The following is a 22,760-nucleotide window of genomic DNA, read 5'->3' as shown; positions in this document are numbered from 1 at the left end:
TGTGTAAACAAAACAGAAAACAGCTATATTTATGGAGTTTTCCACAAAAATATACAATAGATATAAATTAAAGTCAAAACAGATAGTAGTAAATTAGATAAAGATTGGGATCTGGGTCCAGAGACCCTAATTAAATGTTTTCATTCTTAAAAGCTTACTTGTGATTCCCACATCTTTTGATAAAATCGCTTTGCAGTGTATATTCTTAAGGACACGAGACAGCTTTGTGTTGTGTAGGGCATGCTTACTCTCATTCCTCCAATAATTATTAATAATGGCCATCCATTTTAATATTAAAGTTACATTGTTTACTTGAATTATGGACTTTCGAATTTGAAGTACAGATCCATGTCTTAGTTACGGTTAACTATCCAAACCAAAACAGTTAACAACTCAATACCATATTAAATTGTTGACTATCAAAAGCAAAACTAAGTCATCAAATTCACACTTCTTAAATACAAACGTGATATGTTTAAATAACATTATAAATAATGGAATTTGTGAAAAATATGGTGAGAATTTTTAGAATATCATATCTTTTTCCTTATAAAAAAAATCAACAAACCCCTTCGGAATCAAGATATTAGCTCTGTTTTATTACTAAAAAAAGAAAGATTAATATCAAACTTATGAAGTGACAGATGATCTACTTAAGTAACTTAACGTGACGAAATTGCAGAAGCAATAAAATGCAACAAATATATACCCTTAAAGAAAAAGAAAAACGTACAAATTACCAAAAGCAATAAAATGCCACTCCTTTTTTTTTCCCTCACGAGGTTTTTATGAAAATATTGAGGTCTTAACGAAATATCTTACTTCTTAAAGGCTTTGTCCTTACAACTTATTTGGGCTTTAGACATAGAATAAGAAAAGCCCAATTTCAATCATGAAACGTTGATTTCGATTTGACTCGTCTCTCTCGTCAATCGAAATCTCACCGTCTTCAGCTCACTCAATTTTCCGGGAAAATTCGACTTCATTGTTTTGTTTAAATCTTCCGGGAACGAAAACCCATGGTTGATCCGCGAGCGTAATCACTCAGATCGGGTATTTTGGATCTGATTGATTCCTTTTCCGCGGAAATTGGAGGAAACAAAATGGGGAAATTAGCCGTTGCAGCTATCACGAGCTTGTGGGTGGTTCCCATGTCGATAATTGTCAACCACATTGTTCCCGAACCCTACATGGTATAAGCCCCCTTATAGAACTCGGGTTCTAAACAAAATCTGCAGAAACGTTCTTATCTCTCCGATTGTTTTGATTACTGCATCTATGAATATTGCAGGACGAGATATTCCATGTGCCCCAAGCTCAGCAATACTGCAATGGGAATCTTAGGAGCTGGGATCCAATGATCACCACCCCACCTGGCTTGTAATACTCTCTTGAAATCATAGCTTCTTATGTTGATTCTGAAGTAGTTACCTTTAAGAGTCTGGATTTTTCAGTGTGTTTTTTTTTTTTAATGTTAATATGTGTTGTTACTTGTTCATGTTACTATTGAAATGTTTAGTAACTGAAATGTTGATGCATATATGCAATTGAAAAACTTTGTTTTGCAGGTACTATCTTTCACTTGCACATGTTGCTTCTTTGTTTCCCGGAATGTTGTTGATGAAAACTACTACTCAGTCCTTTTCAGAAGCTTGTTCTACATCTGTTCTACGGTCTACAAATGCTGTTTTTGCAATATTGTGTGGAGTTCTAGTGTATGAGATTATCAGATTCTTGGGGCCAAATCTCAGTGACAGAAAAGCAACATTGATGGCGTTAGTCATGTCCCTTTACCCTCTCCATTGGTTCTTTACTTTCCTCTACTATACAGATGTTGCGTCTCTAACCGCAGTTCTTGCCATGTACCTCGCATGTTTGAAAAGAAGATATATGCTCAGTGCAGTGGTAAGTCATTTGAATCAAATTTGTTGTTTTTGTATAGTTAGAATCACAATTACGTTGGCAAATTTATTTTTGTTTTTTTTCCCTTGCAGTTTGGTACTTTAGCAATTTTTATCCGACAAACAAATGTAGTCTGGATGCTTTTCGTTGCTTGCTCAGGTGTTATAGACTTCACTCTTGAATCCCCGAGGCAAAAAGAACAACTAAATCAAGATTTGCATCAGTCCGTTGATAGGAAAGGAGCAACTCTGAGATCAAATCTCAGAAAAAGAAAATCTGACAGCAGCTTGGATACTACAAACCGTTTTGACCGCATTAAAATTAATTCTTCAACAAAGGATACTTCGGGTAGGCTTCTTTACATGCTTTGTTTAAAGTTTCTGTTCTCTAACAATATCCAAGGTTTTTAATCTTTTGATGTACAAAAACACGCAGGCTTAGTCTATGATGTTTATGCTGTAATCTCAGCATGTTGGAATATGAAGTGGATGCTTTTGGTCAAGTTTAGCCCTTTTATCGTCGTGGTGGTAGCGTTTGGCATTTTTATTCTCTGGAACGGGGGTATAGTCCTCGGTATGTCCATTCACTTACTTCTTAGTTTCTCTTCAACTAAGTATTGGTTTTCTCTGTATTTCCTTGAAATGGAAATTTGGGTGTCTATCATTTTTTTGACTAATCTATCAATCCATATTCACAGGTGCAAAAGAGGCTCATGTGGTTTCACCGCATTTTGCGCAGATAATGTATTTTAGCCTCGTCTCTGCTCTTTTCACTGCTCCCTTACACTTCTCAGTAGATCAGCTAAGACATCTGTTCCAAAAGCTCCATAAAAATTGGCCATTACGCCTTCTACTAACTCTTATGGCTCTGATAGCCGGATTCGTCTCTGTACACTTCTTCAGGTTCGATTTCTAATTAGTCTCAAGATACCTTAAGTTCTTTTACTTCAAACTCTCATTCTCTTTGCCTTTTGAAATTTTTTTGTAGCTTGGCTCATCCTTATCTTCTCGCCGATAATCGACATTATCCCTTCTATCTATGGAGGAAAGTCATTAACGCTCATTGGTCGGTGAAGTACCTGTTAGTCCCGCTATACGTCTATTCCTGGTTCTCAATCCTAAGTTTATTAGGTATGTTTGAAACCATTTTCTGTACTATATGATTCTTTCTTTCCGCATTTTTTTTTTTGTATTGTGAATTTGACTTGGTTCTTGCTCAATCCAATAGCGAAAGCTCGAAGGGAGATTTGGGTATTGGCCTATGCCTTAGCTACATGCGGTGTTCTTGTTCCTACGCCATTGATCGAGTTCAGATATTACACCATACCGTTTTACATCTTCATGCTTCACTCAAGTGTCAGAAGAAGCGGCTTCGCCACTTGGCTTATCATAGGAATGATTTTTCTCTGTATTAATGTGTTTACGATGGGAATGTTTTTGTTTAGACCGTTCAGGTGGAGTCATGAGGATGGTGTCCAGAGGTTTATCTGGTAGGGACAAAGGGTTTATGCTCTTTTGATGTTAGTAATATACAATTACTGTTAGATTCCTTATAAACTGGTGAGTTCATAATATTTACTGATGTTATAAAAACTACGGAGAAATAAAGGAAAATGTAATACGGTTATACGTTCAAATACTCTAGTCACAAACGTATATTTAAAATACTGAAAAGTATGTAATAGTCAACTAATTAATAAGGAAATGTAATTTGGAAAGTGGTTGGGTTTTATGTGAGAATGTTAGGTGAATCAATGTGGAAGAAATTTTCCAAAGCCATGGGAGAACTTTGAGATCTGTCAGAAACAGATACGCGCGGCGGAATGTTAGGAACGTTTTTTTTCTTCTAATCGGTCTAAGGTTTGAGTAGCTTTACCAAACTTAGAAAAACAGAAGCTATTTTGAAATCAAGTAAGTTTAATTACCCCATTCAGATGACATTGTACATAAAAAATTATTTAATAAGGTTTATCTTACGATTATCCCTATATACTGATTAAAAAATGTGCATCTAACAATATTTTATCAATATTGTCGTTTGTGAAAGTAAAAGAAGATTGGATTGAGAGACGGAGGGAACAAGACTTTTTGCTTTCAAACGTGTGCGTAAAATGGATACCTTCCTAGAACTTATGTCAAATGAGATTTTTTATCTAACTATTTGACAAAGTGTCCCAAACGCGTCTTTCAACCTTTTCAGATTCAAAGAAATTCTCATAGAAGTTAGGATTTACAGGCTTTTAAGTTTGCGTATGCAATCATTTTCTTAAAACAGTCTTGACTTTTGACTTTTGGATCTTCTAAACGTAATAGAAACTCATTGTTTCCACTAAGTACATATTGAATCGTCTAGATGGGTTGCGGATTCGGTCAGCTGTTTGTATAATTGCAAAGTCTTAAGACTTCATAAATATATGGTTAGAATATGACATAGACGACAAATCATCAAGTAAATAGAAAATAAATGTGAATTGGATATACATACAAGGAGCATCCTATATATGCCCATTTTGGTGTGTTGTTCTCTAAACTCTTTAGGTTAAAATAAATACATTATGTGAGAAAAAAAAAGATTCAAATCGAATAAAGAACTTTTAAATCGGAAAGAAAAAAAACCCGAGTTATGTTAATTAGTTCTTGAAAAGATTTTTCAGGTTCACGGAAAAAAAAAACAATATATATTCACATCGACGATCTCCATATTCTTCCTTCAAGTGAGATAACAATGACAGAGATATCATCATGATACCTCCGACGATCTCCTTGTGGTATCTCCAACAATTCATGAAAATCCATACCTGAAATAAAAGAAAAATCAGAGTAACAATAGTGTATATATATATATATATATATATATATTGATCAGATATAATTTTGACTTATTTTATAAATTTTTCTTTTGCTTACCAAATTTGTTGGCAGCACGAAGGAGGACTTCTTGGATTAAGTGTTGAGCTGGATCGCCTTCGGGAAAAGTAGAGATGAAAGATTCAACCTCGAAAATGGCCTCTTGGTTAGAGAAATATTCATACAATCCATCCGAAGAGAGGATTAGGAATTTGTCACGTGATGTTAGCTTGTGATGACATAAAGATGGAGAGCATGTGATGTATGGTGATGTCCCGATGTAGTCGATCCTGAACATTTCTAATAGTGCATCGTTCCATTTAGGCTGAAAGAATCATAAATACCCAAAGTTTCATAAGTGCCATATAAGATTTACTCTTTTAAGTTTTGTTACTGAACCGATACATTCAAAATTCAATTGATAGTTGTTGACACGGTAGAGTTTCGAAAAAAAATATTTGGTTTATGTTTTTTTTTTCTTTCAATGGGGAATTTCTAATACTAATAGACTATAGTTTCTTTTTAATATATGAAATTTTGTTTACGGATGATAATTAGGGTTTTAGTAGAGATAATCATAAAAAAGAAGAAAAAGAATGGGTTTCTATTGATTTCAAAGACAAAAGTTTTTGTAAGAGTGATGAGATATTGGGAATGATAATGCAATTGAAACTTGAAATTTGTTGTTAGTTTCACACGTTAGAAATCTCTGTCATTTTTTTTTTAGTAGGAAACCATAAAACGTTATAATCTTAAGACCTGTTTGAGAAATCCGGCTCCAAATGCACGAGTGACCTTAAGATAACCTTTTACTCTATCATTCTCTACTGCACAATCATCTTCAGGATGTTCCTTCTTGATTCTTCTCACTTCCTGTCCTCATCATTAAAACAAAAATCCCATCAATTTTCCAATATCTACTTAACATATATACAACAACGCATAATACTCTTGATTCTTTGTTTTACTACTCAATTTACCTCTTCAATTCTTGTGCTATGTTCCATGTTAAGCTGTAGAGGAACCAAACTATAACGCATTGCTCCATTCATCAACATTTCTTTATCTTCTAATGAACTATCTTCTCTGATCCTCTCCAACTCCTTTTCCCTCTTTCTCCCGATCGCAGAATTAGGTTTCCGGGCTAAAACCGCTCGACTATCCCCGACATTCATCACATAAACATCTTCTCCTTTCATCAACGTCACGAGAACGCAAGATCCCATCAATGCCAGTTCTGGATTCTCCTTAACCATCGTATCAGCTAACTCCAGATAGGCCTCTTCCGTTTTTCTCAGCGCTTGTAAAAGAGCTTTAAGAACATCTTTATGGTTTCTTGTCGTCGAATTTGATCCTTTCTGATCGCAAATGTTGTCAGATTTGGTCTTGCTGTTTGACTTGTTCTCCCATTCGCATCTCCATTTCACACTTTTCTCTTGATTTCTTGCACCAGAAGCAACTGCATCATTGTTCGTCACAGGGAAATTCTCTTTCCCCGAATCGGAATCTTCCTCATCTGAAGAATTTTCGATTTGGGTGTCTCCGTTTTCTCCAAAAGATCGGAGCTTTTCGTCGTTCCAGAGTAACCCATTGAGCTCCTTGTGCACGGCGGTGTATAGATTGTTGAGGAGATAGTCCGGCGCATCTGGACCGCTGAATCCGTCGTAGATTCCGACAAAAACCCATCCGTTTTCTTCAGAGACGACCACGTGTACACGATCTTCCCCTGCTTTTCCCTGAGCCCACTGAACATCCAAAACAGAGTCGATGCTCTCTTCGTCTTCCTCTGTTTTTGCTTTTCGTTCGTTAGGTTTAGGGTTTTCTTCGCTTCTTAAGGAATTGATCTCAGGTTGATGATGATGATCGGAACCTGATGAATCAGAACCGTTAATCGGCTCGATCACACTCTTCTTCAAGTGCGGTTTATTGTTGGAGAGTAGATTCGCGAATAATGTTTTGAATGTGAGAAAATTCTTCTTTGATTTAGATTTTTCCGGTGAGGATTTTCTTCTGCCCTTCTTCCTCTTCGGTTTCTCTTTCTCCGTCTTCTTCGTTGTCGACTCGATAGGACCCGAATACAACCCGCTTTCAATCGGACCCGATAAGAATCGCCGCTCAAACGGAGCCGACCCGTGACCCGACTCGTTAGCAATCGGACCTGATTGCCACGTGGCGCCACGCGGTACAGGCTGGAGAGGAAGAGAGGCGAAATTACCGGAGCTCTCGAATGCGGAGGCGGAGACGGCGGAGCTGTACGGGCATTCGGTCTCCAACGGCAGAGCTCCGGAGAGAGCGGTTGAAGGATTTGCGCTGACCGATGCGCCGGAGATTGAACGGAAAGTAGTGGTGGTGGTTTCTGAGATGGGTTCTGGTCGGAGAGGAATCTCCGGCGTAGAAGAAGGTAATGCTATTCCGGTGAGATTCGGTCGAATATAGCAGAACGAGTGGCCAAGCCCGTCGTGAACCAGAGAAACATCGTATCGGCGGGAAATTTCTCCGGCGACGGTTCCGGTACAACAGGCGCTCAAAGTCGTGACTCCATTTCCCATTTGTCAAAATAAAAGAAAGGGAAGAGAATCGAGAAATTATACAATCTCAACGATGTGGACTCTAGTCACCTGAATTGGTGTCTCTCATAAAAGGAGATTGGTCTCTCGAGATTCTATCAATGAGTTTGGTTAATTTATGGTGGAACCAAATAAAGAAGAAGAGACAGAGTCACAGGGATGTGTGAGAGAGAGACAACAAAGAAAGAGTTGACATTGAGAAGTTTATTCTTTAGGAATTCGTTTATTCTAATGGTTAGTGGAATTAGTAAAAGATTATACTACAAAATACTTTTGATGAAAAGCTTTCTATTATTTTTATACTGATGAGGATAGCATAATTATTTTATAAAGGTTAGAGCCAGGGGGTGCATAATTTGCTAACTTTGGCTTTTGAAAAACAGTTGATGGTATGGTACAGTTCCTGTCAACATTCTGAATTAGGAAATTAGGAATGTTTTATACGATTTGGTTTAAGTAAACCAACGAACAAGGAGTTGACTTTTTGATGAAGAGTGTGTGGTGGTTTTGTAAGAGTCATTAAAGTATAATGAAAAAAAGTCAAATGAGTAAATTAATGGTTGAAGCATATTAAAAATACCATATAAATTACTATATGCATTACATGCCCGTTTTTAACCATTACGTTACTGAGAAAATAATATAAAAACTCCGAAAGTTTGAAACTTAAGCTTTTGAGTAATTTCAAAATTGTCGATCGTTAAGAACACTGCAGAACGAGTTGCGCATAACAAAAAACTATACAATATAGCCACAAATTTTGGTTATAAGAAATATATTACGTCAACTGCGACATTTTTTTAAAAAACTATTGAACGTTTTCGGTTACTAAATTAATATGAGTTGTAGTTGATATATAGTATACATATATAGCTACACAATTCCAAACAAAAAAATTATACAAGTAACACATACAAGCAGACGTTCAAAAAAAAAAAAGTAACACACAAGCAATTTTATTTCTGTAGAGTTACTGGATAAAGTTATTTAAAGCACAAGAACGTAACATACATAAAATGTGTATCAATATTATAAATTAAATTACGGATAGTAGTATTACTTTATTACTCAATCAAGATTTGGTTGTAGAGTTGTATAAAGAAAAAAGATTTGCCTACAGAGAACAAAAGAAGATCGTGCGAATGCTATTTTGGGTCAGTCTTTAGACAGGTATGAATAGTGGTGAGATTCGACTTGTCTTTTCAGCTCTGAAATTCTCTCTGGTATACCAAAGGCTTCTTAAACCTTAGTTGCTGTATAAAAGGCCATAAAACTTAAATGGGCTACGAATGATAATGGGCCGAAAAAAATAATTTTCTAATGGGGGCTTTTTCTTTTAATATATAAAATAAATAATCCGAAATTCGCGAAAACGGCAATTTTCTCCAAGTTCATGTTACGCACGCTTCCCCTCTCTCTCTCTCTCTCTCTTTCTCTTTCTCTCTCTCTCTCTCTCTCTCTCCCTTCTCTGTCTCTCCCGCCATAGCTATGGCGACCGAGAAGATGCTTTACACCAATCCAGAAACATTTCATATCCACAAGGTAAGACATTCACTCTGTTTCCTCGTTTCATGTGCTGACATGATTGAATTATAGTTTGGTTCTTCGTAACGCCTTGGAAATTTAGATTTTGGTTGTTTTTTCGGATAGTGTGCGATAATGACATAGTCTGATGAGAAAATATGTCGATTCGGATTTTGATTCAGAAGAGGTTAACGCCATTTTATGTCTGATTTTGGCCGTTTGGGATTACATTTGAGTTTTATGTAAATTGCCAGAATCGCGAATTGATTCTCGATTAGGTACAACATGCGTCTTGTATATGTTCGGATTCGGAATGCATCAAGATCAAAAAATGTTTTTGTATTTGAAATTATATGTATCCCTAATCCATTCATGCTCGCCAACATCCACAATCTGGGTAATTTATGCTTAACTGTTGATTCAGAGGTCTTACCTCAAAAACAAAATCGCTCATCATTTTGGAAGTTAATGTTCTGTTTACCTTACAATTTATCATTCTTCTTCTTCTTCATACCCTTACCCCTGACTTTTTTGCATGTATTATATCATCGTTTTATGTTTCGAACTTGCTTTCAGGTTTGATAAATTCGTAGCTGGAGTGTGAGTATTATCACAGCTCACCAATGGGGAAGAACTTGCGTCACAAAGTTACTTGCTCCCCAATCCAGAACCATCCTGGATTCATGTGGGGACTGTTTGACATTCTTAAGCACAACCATTGGCGTTACATCAAGAAACGACTTCCTCACAAAAGACCCATTTGTAGAAGAAGTGCTGGTAAGGGAACTTGTCCCTTCTTGATTTCTTCTTCTTTCTCGTGCCTTAGTTTTTGATGTCTTTGAGGTGTCTTAGAATCAGTCTTAGTTTTAGATTATTTTAAATTTCAAAATCTTCATATGTTTTGGTTGATTTTCTTGAAGCGATGTTACTATTAGATAAGTAACAACCGATGCCATCTTCTCTGTTTGATGTTCTCAGTTCCTATATTGTTTTTATCATTGTTTGTGAGCATACTAAGGATTCTACAACTGTTTATATTTGCAACATTTACCCTATCTTCTATCTTATGCTTCTAGGAACAGAAAACGAAGTAAATAACACATGTCCATCACCAAACGGCATTCCCGTACCCAAAAGCAAGGTGGAAGATACAATAAATGTAGTAAGTTGATGCTAAGTGAATATCCATTAGTTTAGTTAATGGTTACTTAATAAAATCATAAAGGCAGATTCTTTTCAAATCTCTCACCCATCGGCTTGATTGCTTCAGGACTCTGGGCAAAGACCAAAGAAGCCTAGTTCTGCAGTAAAATCCAAAGAGTCTAAGTCAGGGGGGAAAACAAAAAAGCAACATAATTCAGAGGAGAAGTCCAAGAAACTCAATTCAGAAGAGAAGTCGAGAAAAACACATTCAGAGATCAAAAGGTCTGTGAAAGCTTTGATTAAGGCACTTGTAATAGAGGACAAGTCAAAGTCAAAGAAGAAAGGTCGTCATCACAGAAGCTCTACTTACCCTGTCCAGTCAAACCCAAAAGAGAAGGAGTCATTGAGTGAGGTCGAATCTTCTGATAAGAATTCCTCAAACGGTGATGAGCGTAACAGAGTCTTTAACAAGACAATTGGCATTTCACCCGCGATTGGTTCGCTGAACCCGCTCTATCTCATGTCCGAGGAATCAAGCAACAGTGACAGCGAAGAATTTAGGTTAGAGAACACTCCAGCTATTGATACTGATGAAAACAAATCAGATTTTGAAGAAAGTGATTCCAAGAAGAATGAGAAGAACGATGAGGAGGAAGCTTGGTTCGATCCAAAGTTGAGAAATACTAAAGAATTCTCGGAGAATGAGGATGATACATCACCTAGACGGTCAAAAGCATGTCTTGATGCTCTCAATTTGATACACATGAATAGAAACTTCTTGTTAAAAGTTTTGCAGGATCCGGGTTCTCCGTTAGCCCGGCATTTCCAGAGCCAACAATCTTTTAGCTCCAAAACAATTACAAAAGCCGGATCCTTTCCTACTCATGGCAGCAATAGAGAGGATCATAATAATGGTTTTGAATCGGTGGGAGATATCGAAAAAAAACCAGCATCTCCTTCCATAGCTGCAGAACACAGAGCAGATGGGATTCAGAAGTTAAATGAATCAATGGTGAATTTTTCTGATGAAGATTTATCTGGTTTTGGTTACGCGAGGAAGCGAGGAAAGAACCAAGTGGTGATCAAACGTTTCAAGGATCTAAGACAGAAGATAAAGCATGTGATTAACGAGAACAAGAACGAGAAACACCGTATCACCATGGATGCTGTTTTGGACAAAGTACCCCGAAAGTATGGATTTTCGAAAGATTTGGGGGACGACATTTTCACTCACTTAAAAGGAAAGTCTGCTTCTAAGAACAACATAGCAGAAGGCACAAAACTGAAGCAAATAAGAAGAACATCGTCGTTGTGTGGATCGCTTGATAGATATCTTCAGCTGTATGAAAGTAGCCTCCAAAGAGAAGCGAAGAGTATCAATACCTCAGAGAAATCAAAGGTGGAGTCTGAAGAATCGGTGTTGCCTTCTAAGAGAGTTCCTAAAATCTTGGGGAGGATTCTTTCATTACCTGAAATGAAATCTCCGTATGCTTTTAAGATTGAGGACCTTCCTGGCCAGTTCGCAACTTCAAGTAGATCAATCGAGCAAGAGAAAGGTGGTTTGGAAGACATTTTAGAGATCTCAGAAGAGCACTCTCAGTCTTCAGAACATGAAATACTAGAGACCGTAGAGGATCCTCTGTCTTCTAATGCGAAAAATCCTACTTTGATGATCGAGGTAGAACATGACAGAGAAATCTCTACGCTTGATGTGGAACCGGAAACAAAATCTTTGAACGAATCATTAGGCGACAGTCCTACTTTTGATGAAAATGCTTCTGAAGCTCCCATCCCACGAGGTAATTTCAATCTTAAAGTCACTTTCCCCATATCGAGCTTTTGATCAAAATACCTTCTCTTATCTCTCTTCTTTTTAAACTGATGAACTTCTTTTTTTTGCAGAATCGGAGACGCAACAGGATCCAGACACAGAGACTGTCTCAAGAAGCAAACATTTAGAAATCATAGCAGCAGCAGAAGCCATGGACGAAGTCCTCCAGATAGAAGCACAAGATAAAGTGAAATTCAACTATGTAAGAGACATTCTCGAGATCTCAGGTTTCAACGCACCCGAATCGCTCTCCATGTGGCAATCAGATTACCAGCCGCTAGATCCATTAGTATACGAAGAAGCCACAACAACAAAAGGTTGTATGATCCAAGATCCAGAATGTTCAACAAACCAAGAAGGCGGCGGTAATTGCAACCACTTACTTCTCTTTGATCTAATCAACGAGGTACTAATCGAAATCTACGAAAGGTCTTACCACTATTGTCCCAAACCTTTATCATCACTATGTAGAATCCATCCAATGTCAGTGGGGTATAGTGTTTTGAAGGAGGTTTGGGTTAGAATAAGCTGTTACTTGCGTTACAAGCCACATGACGAGCAATCGTTTGATAAGATAATGAGTAGGGATTTGTCGAGAGACGATGGATGGATGGATCTGCAGTTTGAGAGTGAATGTGTTGGGATTGAAGTTGAGGATTTGATCTTTGAGGAGCTTCTAGAAGAATTGCTTGTATCGGGATAAGGGGGCATTCAAGAACTCGAATCGTTTCTTCATTTTTTTAAAAAATTTTGTTGTCGTTTTGCTTGGAGTTTAAGGTACATAAAAGAGAAAAGGATGATTTTTGACTTTTTGTATGAGTTTTTTTTTTTTTGGTTTGTGATGGAATTGAGTGTAAAGGATATTGTAGATGGAATAATGTGTATGAGTGAGGAGAAAAAAAGTGTAATTTAATTTCCGAATAGAAAAAAAAAAATCAATTTCAGTCGTGGTGGTAAAACATATGGTGTGACGACAGACATGAGACAGCAAAAATATATGGTGTAAAAATATATTTAACGCCACAGGTGATATTAAAAGCCCGTCTAGCTCAGTTGGTAGAGCGCAAGGCTCTTAACCTTGTGGTCGTGGGTTCGAGTCCCACGGTGGGCGTAAAGATCTGATTTTACAGTTTTGGTATTTTTTTAGTATTATTAAAAAGAATTTACTATTTCCTTTCTTGAACTCTTTCCTGAGAACATATACAAAACAGAAACAGAGATAAAAACAACAGTGTGCTATGCAATTATTCATTTTATTTGTTTGAAGCTTTTCGGGGGCCAAAAACAAATGGATAAAAGTCATCTTTGCGAAAATTAAGTCATCTTTGCGAAAATTAAGTCATCTTTCACGATAAAAACTCAAATTAGAAATTAGGTTAACCTCCTGCCCCAAACGTTAACCCCCCAAGACTACAATTTTTGTTTGTTTTCTTCACGTAATTTCTTTATCACGAGTAAAAGAAAACACGATTCTTTCATATAATTTAAGAAAAACACTCTTTAACTTTTTATAGGATTAGACATATCGACACTACTCCATTATTCCCATATGGATGGTTCTCCTAATTCTTTCATTACTTTTTTTTTTTTTTCAATAGATCGAAGAATTCTGGAAATGTATTAAAAAAGGGAGAGATTCGATTCGAGTACCCACATAGAATGGACAAGATCGATAATGGGCCCACATTTCTCTTTGGGAGCTCACCTCAATCAAGTTGGCTCATCCTTTTTTCTGTACTTTCACTTCAATTTGACAAAAGTCTTTGAAGCCAAACTTTGGAACACTACTTTCCTTTTTTCTTTGTTTGCTAAAAAGCTTAACACTACTAACCTTTTGCAACATCTTGTTTTAAACTTTTTGTTTTTTTTTTGTTCAAATCGGATTAACGAAAGTATCTAAAGTCTAAACGAATCACAAAATCTATAATACTATTCCAAATATCACTGACCAAGACAAATTCATTTGTACTACATAATAATCACACAATTAATGATGAAATATGGTTACGTTGGGCAATTAGAAAAAAAAACTTTTTTGAAGATAAAAAATTGAAAGGAAATAATCTATAATTTTTTCAAATCCTAATTGAAGGGATAATATAGATTTTCATTTAACCTTTTTGACAAATAAAATTGTTGTTTTCTTAAAATTATACTACTGATTTTAGTTTATTAAACGGATTCTCCTTGGTTTTCATGTCTAGATAAATATTTTGTACATGTATATGTATTTGTTTCCAACTACAATTTTCAAAATTATAATTTCCACCATTATTGGAAAAATGGGCAAGAGGTGTAAAAAGCAAATTAGAAATGACTTCAGGAACGATTATTTAGGTGATAAGAGTGGACTAAGATTGTGACAGGTGGACGGTTCAAACTTCTCACTCAGCCTATAAATAAGGAGGCTCCTCCGTAATTCAGTTTCATTCACTAAATTGTTTAGAACTCGTGCAAGGCAAATATCATCTTTTCTTCATCCTTTTGAGATTTCTTCGAATTTTCTAGAGAAAATGTCTTGCTGTGGAGGAAACTGTGGTTGCGGATCTGCCTGCAAGTGCGTTGGATGCGGAGGGTAAATTTCTCAGACTCTCTCACGTTTTTCCCTTGTTTTTATACTTTTCTCCGGAAAATCTTCACTTCCCTAGAAAATTCTACTTCATGCAGCTGTTTCTGTGTGTTTCGACTTCCCAGAAAACTAATTCTTCTATCAATATTTAATCAAATCTCTCTGATTTAATCAAATTCAGTATAATTTCTTTTTCTCTGACCAGATCTTAACAACACTTAATCAAATCTTTCTTGTTTTATCATTGTTTAATTCTCGATGTTTCCGCTTTTTGCAGTTGCAAAATGTACCCGGACTTGGGTTTCTCCGGCGAGACCACCACCACCGAGACTCTTGTCCTCGGCGTTGCTCCGGCGATGAACTCTCAGTACGAGGCTTCCGGTGAGACTTTCGTCGCCGAGAACGATGCCTGCAAATGCGGATCCGACTGCAAATGCAACCCTTGCAACTGCAAATGAAGAAACCCCTTTAAGCCCTAAGTGTCTGCAATAACCCTAATGTTATGTCTAATAACGGCTGATTTCGCCTGTTGTTTTGCCGGCGACGTTAGTCTTGTTCTTCTTCTTCTTCTTCTTCTTCGTCTGTGTGTTTTTAATGCTTTGGTCATAAGATATCTCTTTAAGTTTTGTCTATGTGACTATATAATCCAAAAGTATTATGGGGTTTGTATTTGAGTCTCTGCTTGAAGTTTCAATGAAAACTTTAAAGTTTGCTCCTTTCTTGTTCAGTACACAATCAAACTTGAAGCCAGCTTAGAGATACAAGAACAGACAAATAATTAAACTACTTGATACATATAATACACAAGCTAAACGAAAGTGTTGTTGTTTGCTAGTGACAACAACTAAATTGCTGTTGCTGAAGTAGAATCTGGCCTCTCGAGAATCCCTTCAGTGGCTCTTTTGAACAAGTTATGTACCTGTCTTGAGGTGAATCCGATCTTCTCCAAGTCACTAAGCTGTTGAAATTCACCGACAGTTGATTTAGTAGATGAAAAAGAGTGTAGCTCTCAAGGCGCAAAGTTAGGAAGGAGAATGAATGTAATACCGATTTTAAAGGGCTTGTTTCTCTGAGTTCAATAATGTATTCAGCCATCTTCTCTCCAATTCCCTAAGAACAAAAAAATAGAAGAAATGAAGCAGAGCTATGTGTAGTGAAACCAATATTTGACTCAAGGAAGATGAGAGTCTGTGCTTGTTCACATGTAGATTTACCTTTAACTCCATTAGCTCTTCTCTGTGTTCAATCATAGATAAATGGTGAAAGTTAGTTCTCGTGATCCCAAGTGTTCTGTAAAAAAGACGGCCTGATAAAACTGAAGATTATTATTACCTGTTGGCTGTGTTCAAGAAGTGAATGTATTCTTTTATGAGAGAGGTCTGTGAAAAGAAAAAAAAAAGTCGTAAAAAGGATTAGATTTCTAATTCTTGTCAACATAATAGCCCATGTTTTTGAAAATGTTGTTGATTCATACCTTTAAATTAGTGCTCCAAGCATTGAACTTCTGGCAAGTGCCTTCCATATGCATATTCTCAGTGTTTGCAGAAAGTAAAGGTGTTTTTGGAGTCATTGGCTTGAGAATAGGAGAGCATCCATCTACTGAGTTTTGTTTTGCATTTGAGTCTATTGGAGATAGAGCTTCTCGAAGAGGACTCAGTTCTGTGTATTTCTTCTCGGGCTCCAATGGGTTATCTAGAGAGAATAAACGCAAAGCAAAGTAAGTAGAAATATAAAATGTCACAGTTATCAACAAGTAGCTGAAGAAAGCAAACCTGAGTCTGATACCAACACATTCTCTTCGGCAGATGTGTCTCTCTCATTTTCTTTGGTTGGTGAAGCTAAGTGCAGATTCTGTATTGGTTCCTGGATTATACAAGGAATTCAATTACTTAAGTTAAGCTTTAAGTAAATAGACCAAAACGTGCAATTTGATATACAAGGTTATATTGTATCTGCTCTTTATCACATTGAACACAGAGCAACATACCCATAAATGTGAAGCAGCAGGAGGTTCCCCACCAAATAAGTTTCTTGCGGCCACAAATGCGTCCCTGTGTATGGATGTATTGTGAGTCTGTGAGGGAAGATGTTCTAGGTTGCAGAATAATTAAGAACTCAACCATTCAAAGGGGTACCTCTGTCCTTTGCCAGCAAGTTTAGCATTGGCTGATCTATGACATCCGAGTTTCTTGACTGAGGTTTGTGAAATTGAGGTTTGGTTTGTAACCATCAGAGGAGAACGTATTGCCATCATTCTATGCACGCTTTTCGTCTTGCCTTTTGATTCAAGCCAAGCTTGAAGTTTAGCTTCCATATCGATTTTAACCTTGGGGGTGTCTTCTACCTTAGGATTCGAAGAAACTTTGTTTGAGATGTGCCTTGACCTTGCAGCCAAGCTAACAGTGTGAAGCGACTCATGGTATTCTCCAGGATTCTAAAACAACAAAAACAAAGGAAAAGACACATCACATTAGCCACTTTGAATATTTCCTGATCAAAGCACTATATAACATATATCCATCATCTTCGTACCAGACATGCAACCATGAGCGCCCTACTTGTTCCTCCAAGTGAATCCTGCAATATTCTGGTCAATTTGCTTTCCCGGTAAGGCACTCTGGGCAGGTTATTATTCAGCGCATAAACCACATTGGACAGTGCAAATAATGACTGATTAATCTTGGCACTCTCTTGAAGACGAATTCCTTCATTGCATGTCCTTCTATTGTCTTCGTTACCTGGTTAAGCCATGGAATTTTTGTTAGTATTTAGAGAAGAACTCTAGAAGGCTCCCTCCATGTATTTATCCAAAACAGTAAAAAAGTAACCTGCCAGATCAATCAAGTTGATTTTTCCAGTGACAACCCCTTCTGAGATTACTGAGATCACAAGCACTCCATGGCTTCTACTAGAGACACCATTTAAACCTGTGTGTGCAACTTTCCTCCGTTGAACGCCACACGAGTACGCCTCTCTGAACTCGGACATGGAGTTAACTGGGATACTAGACAGTCCCTTAAGATGAACTTGTCCATACTTATCGTCCCAAACAGCAATCTCATTGGCTTTCACTTCTAGGAGATCCCAACATCTGTCCATGTAAACTTCATAATACGAAATCTCTGCTTTAGTCCCGCTCTTCTCGCAAATAGACAGAATGGTGGACATGGTCAATGGCATCAGACCGGGCAGATCATCGGTTCCCTGAGAGACGAAATGCACAAAAAAAAAAAGAATTTTATGGGGAAGTTGCTTGCAGAAAATCCCAAACAAGTCTGAGAAAGAGATGTTCCATTTCAGAGCTCACCAAAACTAACTTTTTGATAAAAGCTCAATTTCTCGAAAGCTAATCACAAGCATAAGTAGCCAAACAAACACTAATCCTGATATCACTAAAAGCTATCATTTTCCATGATCTTAATAAGACATTTCCTGACAAACTTGAACAGTAACTCTCCAATATCCAACAGAAATTTAAGCAAAGTAAATACTCTCGTAATCACTATTTCAGTCCCAAATCGAAATTTCTAAAATTTATAGCTAAGCGACCTGCATCGTAAACGTCTTTCCGCTTCCGGTGGCTCCATACGCAAGCACAGTAGCATTGAATCCCTGAAAGATTCCAGGAATCAAAGGATTTACTTCCCTATCAAATATCTGCTTCACATTATCATCATCTCTCCCGTAAAACGCATCCAGCTGATAGCATTCGTTTCGACTGCTCCAAAATAACACCAAATCCGTAGTCAAATTTCTGCTAATGAGCAACGAAATCGAAGAAGAACATGAAGACGCTTACCAGCTATCTGGATCTTTGAGGTAAACTGCGACTCCGTCATCGCCGGCGTCGCCGTTTAGGGAAACACACGATCGGGCGTCGAGATTCTCTCGAAGAAGAAACGGACGAACCCTAAGGACGACCCTGACCATGGAGATCGAAGAAGAATCAAAAAATTTGGTTTTCATTGGAGTTTTCGTATCCATTTCTGGGTGTGTTTGAAAGGGGAAGAGAAAGAGAGAGAGAGAGTGTTGTTTTCAAATTTGAGTAAGTAGAGAGATCTATTGGTTTATTTGAATTTGTTAGGTTCAATTTGTTTTTTTTTAAATAATATAAAAGGGCTTTGTTATAGGCCCCACAATTACATTTCTCTTTTTGTTTGGGCTGTTTGGGCTCAGTTATTTTCTTTTTATATGGAAATATTGTAGATCTTATTGAGATTGCTTTGGTGAAAGATAATTTGGGATAATCATATCCCATCATATTGCTAATAAGATTGGACGAGTCATAAAAAGTTCAATGGGATCAATTACAAGCTAAATAATCCAAAATTGTGTGAGAGAAGAAACCCTCGGCCAATCCTTACTCGACAGCTCCGAATTCTGTAATCAATCCTTCGTATAATATTCCATTAAAAAAAGATTAAACACTCTTTATACCAGTGTTTTTAAACTCAATCTAGAAAGCAAATCATTAACCTTCCGGGTTACCGGATTTTTGGGTCGATCGAGTAGATCCAGATTAATTGCGGATCATTAACTTAATAAATTTATTTATAATATAAAAATAAAAATATTCATTTTTTTGAAAAACTTATTGCATAAAAAATGCATACATATTTTCAATGAAATATGATAAAAATATTACAAATTATACAATAACAAATTTGTAAAAGCATGACTCATCAATTAAAGAAAATCAACGATATGAATTAATTAATTATGTAACGATATGATATAAAGTAATGATATAAAACAATTGAAGTGAACAATTAATTATACATAAAGACAAAGAAAAATTTGAAAAAAAAATTAAGATATAAACATGTTTAGGTTTTCTCTAGTCACAACTTGTGAATAAAAAAAACAAAAAGTTTTTAAACTAAATGAATAAATTGTATATTATATGTTTCAATTCCAAAAATCTTTAAATTTCTTTCTTATTTTAAAAATTTTTCATTATCCGGTATCTGGCTGGTTTATCCAGATCGCAGGATCACAGATTAATTGTAGTTTTTTAAATTTTACCGATTTAATAACTAGCGGATTTTAATACTAAATTCAAACCGGAATAATGATCGGGTTCTAGATTTACCGGTCTGACCGGGCAGATTGGTCCGGGTTTCAAAATATTGCTCTATACAATAAGAAAATTTCAAACGTAAAACTAAATTAGGATCCAAAACTAATTTTAAGAGGTTCAAACATTACTCCCGACGTTAACCATTTTTCTTGCCTTTGACGTCCGTTAAATCCGTTTGTTTTCTCAGCTAATTGTTTTTTTACTCCATGCTTGGTTTTTAGATAACCATGCTTGGTTTTTAGATGTTCAAAAAAAAAAGATAACCGACAGATTTATCATACCACGATTGAAGATTTTGTTTTCAATTACAATTTTTATTCAAAAAATAGTATTAACAACACATGAATTTGTTCTTTATTTTAGGAATGAATTCATATCATATATATTATAAGCAAAGTAAAAATTTCGTTTAAAGCTCTCTCATTTAATCTCAGGGTGGCTAATTACTTTTTACCCCTCTTTAAATTATTTTGAATTAATTTTTATAAAAATATATATTAAAAAACGAAAATAATGGTTTAAATTAAGTTAACAAATCATCACCATACCGAATGTTAAAAAAAAAAAAATCAAAAACAATGGTTTAGGGTTTAAAAAACAAATATCTGGTGGCTAATTACCCTTTACCCCTCCTTAAATTAGTTTAAATTAATTTTTATAAAAAATATATTAAAAAAACGAAAATAATGGTTTAAATTAAGTTATCAAACCATTATCATACCGTATATTAAAAAAAATATCATCATCATATATATTATAAGCAAAGTAAAAATTTCGTTTAAAGCTCTCTTATTTAATCTCAGAGTGGCTAATTACTTTTTACTCCTCCTTAAATTATTTTGAATTAATTTTTATAAAAATATATATTAAAAAACGAAAATAATGGTTTAAATTAAGTTAACAAATCATTATCATACCGTATATTAAAAAAAAACCAAAAACAATGGTTTAGGGTTTAAAAAACAAATATCTGGTGGCTAATTATCCTTTACATCTCCTTAAATTAGTTTAAATTAATTTTTATAAAAAATATATTAAAAAAACGAAAATAATGGTTTAAATTAAGTTAACAAACCATTATCATACCGTATATTAAAAAAAAATAAACAAAAAACAATGGTTACGAAAATAATGGTTTAAATTAAGTTAACAAACCATTATCATACCGTATATTAAAAAAAAAACAAAAACAATGGTTTAGGGTTTAAAAAACAAATACCTGGTGGCTAATTACCCTTTACCCCTCCTTAAATTAGTTTAAATTAATTTTTATAAAAATATATATTAAAAAAAATAATTGTTTAAATTAAGTTAACAAACCATTATCATACCGTATGTTAAAAAAAATAAACCAAAAACAATGGTTTAGGGTTTAAAAAACAAATACATTTCTTTTAAAGAGACTGCAGAGTAAAGTATCTGTGATTCTTCTGAATACTAAACTTTCCTGAAAGGCAACAACGATTGTATCATGATTTCTTCTGGTATTGTTCTCTTTTAAATAAAGCCATACAAGTGTTGCAAGTTGCAGCCGAAGTAATTAATTTTCAGACAATTTTTTCTTTCGATGCCAAGATTCAGGTTTTTTTTTAAAGCTTGTCTTGGACCAGTATGACTGCCGAGAAAACTGTGAAAGGAGAAAAAAAGAAGTGATTTGGGATTTCTTTAAAGCTAAGGCGAGAGACAAGATGTCAATAGGTTAAATTACGCAAATGATCTCTAAATCATTTTGCAAGCTTATAAGCTTCTAACAGAGGACAAGCTAGCGTATCTTCTGGGTTTCATATTTAGCCACATAGTTGATCTGACAGTTTTTTCAGGTTTTGTCGAGAAACCAAGCTTCTGTAATCATACGATCAAATCAAGAGGAATAAAAGGAAAAGCTTTGGTTGAATCAGAAATTAGCTTCGGTTTCCAAAGTTGATCAATAACCCATCAGAGAAAAAGAGTTAAAAAAAAAATTCAAATAGAGATGTTAACAAAATTGGTTGAACAAAAAGAAAACTTTCAACTGTTCAACATTCAAATTAAGAGAATATATTTTTTTTCCCACTTGGTGGGCGTCTTTTGACAAACAAGAGAGAGCGAGAGTGATATATTAAATTGTGTGTCTTATCTATTGATGACCGACAAAACCATTAGTTTTCATGGAGTATTTTCAACTGGGAAAATGCAAAGAAAAAGTGGGAGACACTAGAGAGGGAGAGAGATAGATGGTCAAAAAATAAGTAAAAGTGGAAGTTTTATAGCCACAAAGTCGTGGCCTTAAGCTCCATGGGAGGGAAGAAGAATGAAGAACTTAGAGGTAATCGGTGAATCTTTTCTCTGGCCAATTACACAGAGGTGATCAGTGTATCATACCAAGGAGACTTGGTTCCCAAGGCAAATGAAAATAGCCAAAGCTTCCACTTTCCTTCCTGGTTGCTAGAGATTTTTGTAGCCGATATTTAACAATGTGCAACGATTAAAAACACATGTCCAGTTCTAATTCTTTGGCTAATCTATTATATGATCGATATATTGTATACGTCTTCTATAAAAAGTTTTTTAGTTTGCATGATGATATATGTAAAGGAAGGAAGAAGAGTGTTGTGGTGCACTTTTTCTATTAATATATAGGTTCATCTTTTTCTATTAAAATACCCAAATTAAAATGAAATCCAAGCTAAACTATAGGGAAGGTTTATCTTTTTTTTTATTAATATGTTTGGAATTACAAAAAATATCTCTAAAACATTAAAAAGAAAATAAAGTATAAGAAATCGAAGAAGAAAGAAAACCTAGCAAATTTTGCCACAAATAGCAACCTTAGACGTTGGCAGCCTGATTGGATTCGGTTGCGACATATTACTTTGATCGAGTGAATTTCATGGACAACAAAGATGGTTTGGATGTGGTAACATGAATCTGTTTTTGGTATTTTAGGTTACATTTAGTAGAATTATATGTACACGTGATAGGAAAGGTTACCTAGCTTCACAGTGGGTCTTGTGTTTAACTACATAACTTTTGAGGAAATTGTTTTAAAAGTTTGTGTGAGAGGGAGGAAGAGAGAAAGACGTAAAGAGAGAATTAAAAGCTTTTAAAGACATAGATCTGGATAGACAAAGTGAGTGATGGAGGGAATGAGTGAGAGAGAGAGGGATATAGGGAATGAGTGAGAGAGAGAGAGAGATGGAGGGAATGAGTGAGGGAGAGGGAAAGAGGGAGCAATGGAGAGAGGGAGAGAAAGATAGGTGAAGCGCAAAAAGGAAAATGCATGAAAGACAATGAAGACAAAGTAGAAGAAGGTAAAAAT

General features: G+C 35.6%; 5 protein-coding genes and 1 non-coding gene across 9 annotated transcripts; 4 read left to right on the top strand and 2 right to left on the bottom strand.

The window, feature by feature from the left end:
• The first annotated feature begins 923 nt into the window (after positions 1–923).
• On the top strand, positions 924–3,529 carry LOC18017821 (dol-P-Glc:Glc(2)Man(9)GlcNAc(2)-PP-Dol alpha-1,2-glucosyltransferase). Its single transcript, XM_006398638.2, has 8 exons — positions 924–1,193; positions 1,292–1,380; positions 1,569–1,905; positions 1,995–2,250; positions 2,338–2,475; positions 2,600–2,804; positions 2,890–3,032; positions 3,130–3,529. Exons 1-8 carry the CDS (start codon positions 1,104–1,106, stop codon positions 3,393–3,395), a joined length of 1,524 nt encoding a protein of 507 aa, XP_006398701.1. The 5' UTR covers positions 924–1,103; the 3' UTR covers positions 3,396–3,529.
• Positions 3,530–4,564: 1,035 nt separating this feature from the next.
• LOC18018350 (probable protein phosphatase 2C 66) lies at positions 4,565–7,376 on the bottom strand. The gene is made up of 4 exons (XM_006398637.2): positions 5,729–7,376; positions 5,508–5,621; positions 4,809–5,073; positions 4,565–4,699 (listed from the first exon to the last, which is right to left on the bottom strand). Exons 1-4 carry the CDS (start codon positions 7,295–7,297, stop codon positions 4,584–4,586), a joined length of 2,064 nt encoding a protein of 687 aa, XP_006398700.1. The 5' UTR covers positions 7,298–7,376; the 3' UTR covers positions 4,565–4,583.
• A 1,352-nt stretch (positions 7,377–8,728) lies between these two features.
• Positions 8,729–12,701, top strand: LOC18018349 (protein TRM32). Of its 3 annotated transcripts, XM_024155387.1 has the most exons (6): positions 8,729–8,857; positions 9,416–9,616; positions 9,916–10,001; positions 10,110–11,781; positions 11,885–12,219; positions 12,388–12,701. In XM_024155387.1, exons 2-6 carry the CDS (start codon positions 9,463–9,465, stop codon positions 12,514–12,516), a joined length of 2,376 nt encoding a protein of 791 aa, XP_024011155.1. In that variant the 5' UTR covers positions 8,729–8,857; positions 9,416–9,462; the 3' UTR covers positions 12,517–12,701. The 3 variants fall into 3 exon arrangements, with proteins under 3 accessions (XP_024011155.1, XP_024011154.1, XP_006398699.1); XM_024155386.1 differs by having other exon boundaries at positions 9,916–9,998; positions 11,885–12,701; XM_006398636.2 differs by having other exon boundaries at positions 11,885–12,701.
• Positions 12,702–12,851: 150 nt separating this feature from the next.
• Positions 12,852–12,924, top strand: TRNAK-CUU. Its single transcript has one exon. It is a non-coding gene; the product is annotated as a tRNA-Lys (tRNA).
• Positions 12,925–14,174: 1,250 nt separating this feature from the next.
• LOC18018348 (metallothionein-like protein type 2, MT2-4/MT2-25) lies at positions 14,175–15,098 on the top strand. Its single transcript, XM_006398635.2, has 2 exons — positions 14,175–14,388; positions 14,660–15,098. The coding sequence occupies exons 1-2, from the start codon at positions 14,327–14,329 to the stop codon at positions 14,838–14,840; spliced, it is 243 nt and encodes an 80-aa protein (XP_006398698.1). The 5' UTR covers positions 14,175–14,326; the 3' UTR covers positions 14,841–15,098.
• On the bottom strand, positions 15,000–18,403 carry LOC18018347 (kinesin-like protein KIN-10B). 2 transcript variants are annotated; one of them, XM_006398634.2, is made up of 12 exons: positions 18,182–18,366; positions 17,932–18,100; positions 17,211–17,586; positions 16,915–17,120; positions 16,518–16,816; positions 16,370–16,433; positions 16,155–16,245; positions 15,857–16,074; positions 15,715–15,761; positions 15,597–15,618; positions 15,430–15,492; positions 15,000–15,340 (listed from the first exon to the last, which is right to left on the bottom strand). In XM_006398634.2, the coding sequence occupies exons 1-12, from the start codon at positions 18,364–18,366 to the stop codon at positions 15,227–15,229; spliced, it is 1,854 nt and encodes a 617-aa protein (XP_006398697.1). In that variant the 3' UTR covers positions 15,000–15,226. The 2 variants fall into 2 exon arrangements, with proteins under 2 accessions (XP_006398697.1, XP_024011442.1); XM_024155674.1 differs by lacking the exons at positions 15,000–15,340; positions 15,430–15,492; positions 15,597–15,618 and having other exon boundaries at positions 15,635–15,761; positions 18,182–18,403.
• Between the last annotated feature and the right edge of the window lie 4,357 nt (positions 18,404–22,760).

This window comes from Eutrema salsugineum, unplaced genomic scaffold (genome assembly GCF_000478725.1).
Source record: "Eutrema salsugineum unplaced genomic scaffold, Eutsalg1_0 scaffold_2, whole genome shotgun sequence".
In the NCBI taxonomy this organism is placed as follows: domain Eukaryota; kingdom Viridiplantae; phylum Streptophyta; class Magnoliopsida; order Brassicales; family Brassicaceae; genus Eutrema; species Eutrema salsugineum.
Note: the sequence above shows the minus strand (reverse complement) of the source record. Positions and strands in the feature narration are given on the sequence as shown.

Coding starts and splice junctions, on each gene's coding strand:
- LOC18017821 (XM_006398638.2), top strand. CDS start 1,104: ATGGGGAAATTAGCCGTTGCAGCTATCACGAGCTTGTGGGTGGTTCCC. Junction 1,194..1,291: donor TTGTTCCCGAACCCTACATG/GTATAAGCCCCC, acceptor TGAATATTGCAG/GACGAGATATTCCATGTGCC. Junction 2,251..2,337: donor TTCAACAAAGGATACTTCGG/GTAGGCTTCTTT, acceptor AAAAACACGCAG/GCTTAGTCTATGATGTTTAT.
- LOC18018350 (XM_006398637.2), bottom strand. CDS start 7,297: ATGGGAAATGGAGTCACGACTTTGAGCGCCTGTTGTACCGGAACCGTC. Junction 5,622..5,728: donor ATAGCACAAGAATTGAAGAG/GTAAATTGAGTA, acceptor TGATGAGGACAG/GAAGTGAGAAGAATCAAGAA. Junction 5,074..5,507: donor GAGCCGGATTTCTCAAACAG/GTCTTAAGATTA, acceptor TGATTCTTTCAG/CCTAAATGGAACGATGCACT.
- LOC18018349 (XM_006398636.2), top strand. CDS start 9,463: ATGGGGAAGAACTTGCGTCACAAAGTTACTTGCTCCCCAATCCAGAAC. Junction 9,617..9,915: donor CATTTGTAGAAGAAGTGCTG/GTAAGGGAACTT, acceptor TTATGCTTCTAG/GAACAGAAAACGAAGTAAAT. Junction 10,002..10,109: donor TGGAAGATACAATAAATGTA/GTAAGTTGATGC, acceptor TGATTGCTTCAG/GACTCTGGGCAAAGACCAAA.
- LOC18018348 (XM_006398635.2), top strand. CDS start 14,327: ATGTCTTGCTGTGGAGGAAACTGTGGTTGCGGATCTGCCTGCAAGTGC. Junction 14,389..14,659: donor AAGTGCGTTGGATGCGGAGG/GTAAATTTCTCA, acceptor CGCTTTTTGCAG/TTGCAAAATGTACCCGGACT.
- LOC18018347 (XM_006398634.2), bottom strand. CDS start 18,366: ATGGATACGAAAACTCCAATGAAAACCAAATTTTTTGATTCTTCTTCG. Junction 15,762..15,856: donor CTTGGAGCACTAATTTAAAG/GTATGAATCAAC, acceptor TTCTTTTCACAG/ACCTCTCTCATAAAAGAATA. Junction 15,341..15,429: donor AAACAAGCCCTTTAAAATCG/GTATTACATTCA, acceptor GAATTTCAACAG/CTTAGTGACTTGGAGAAGAT.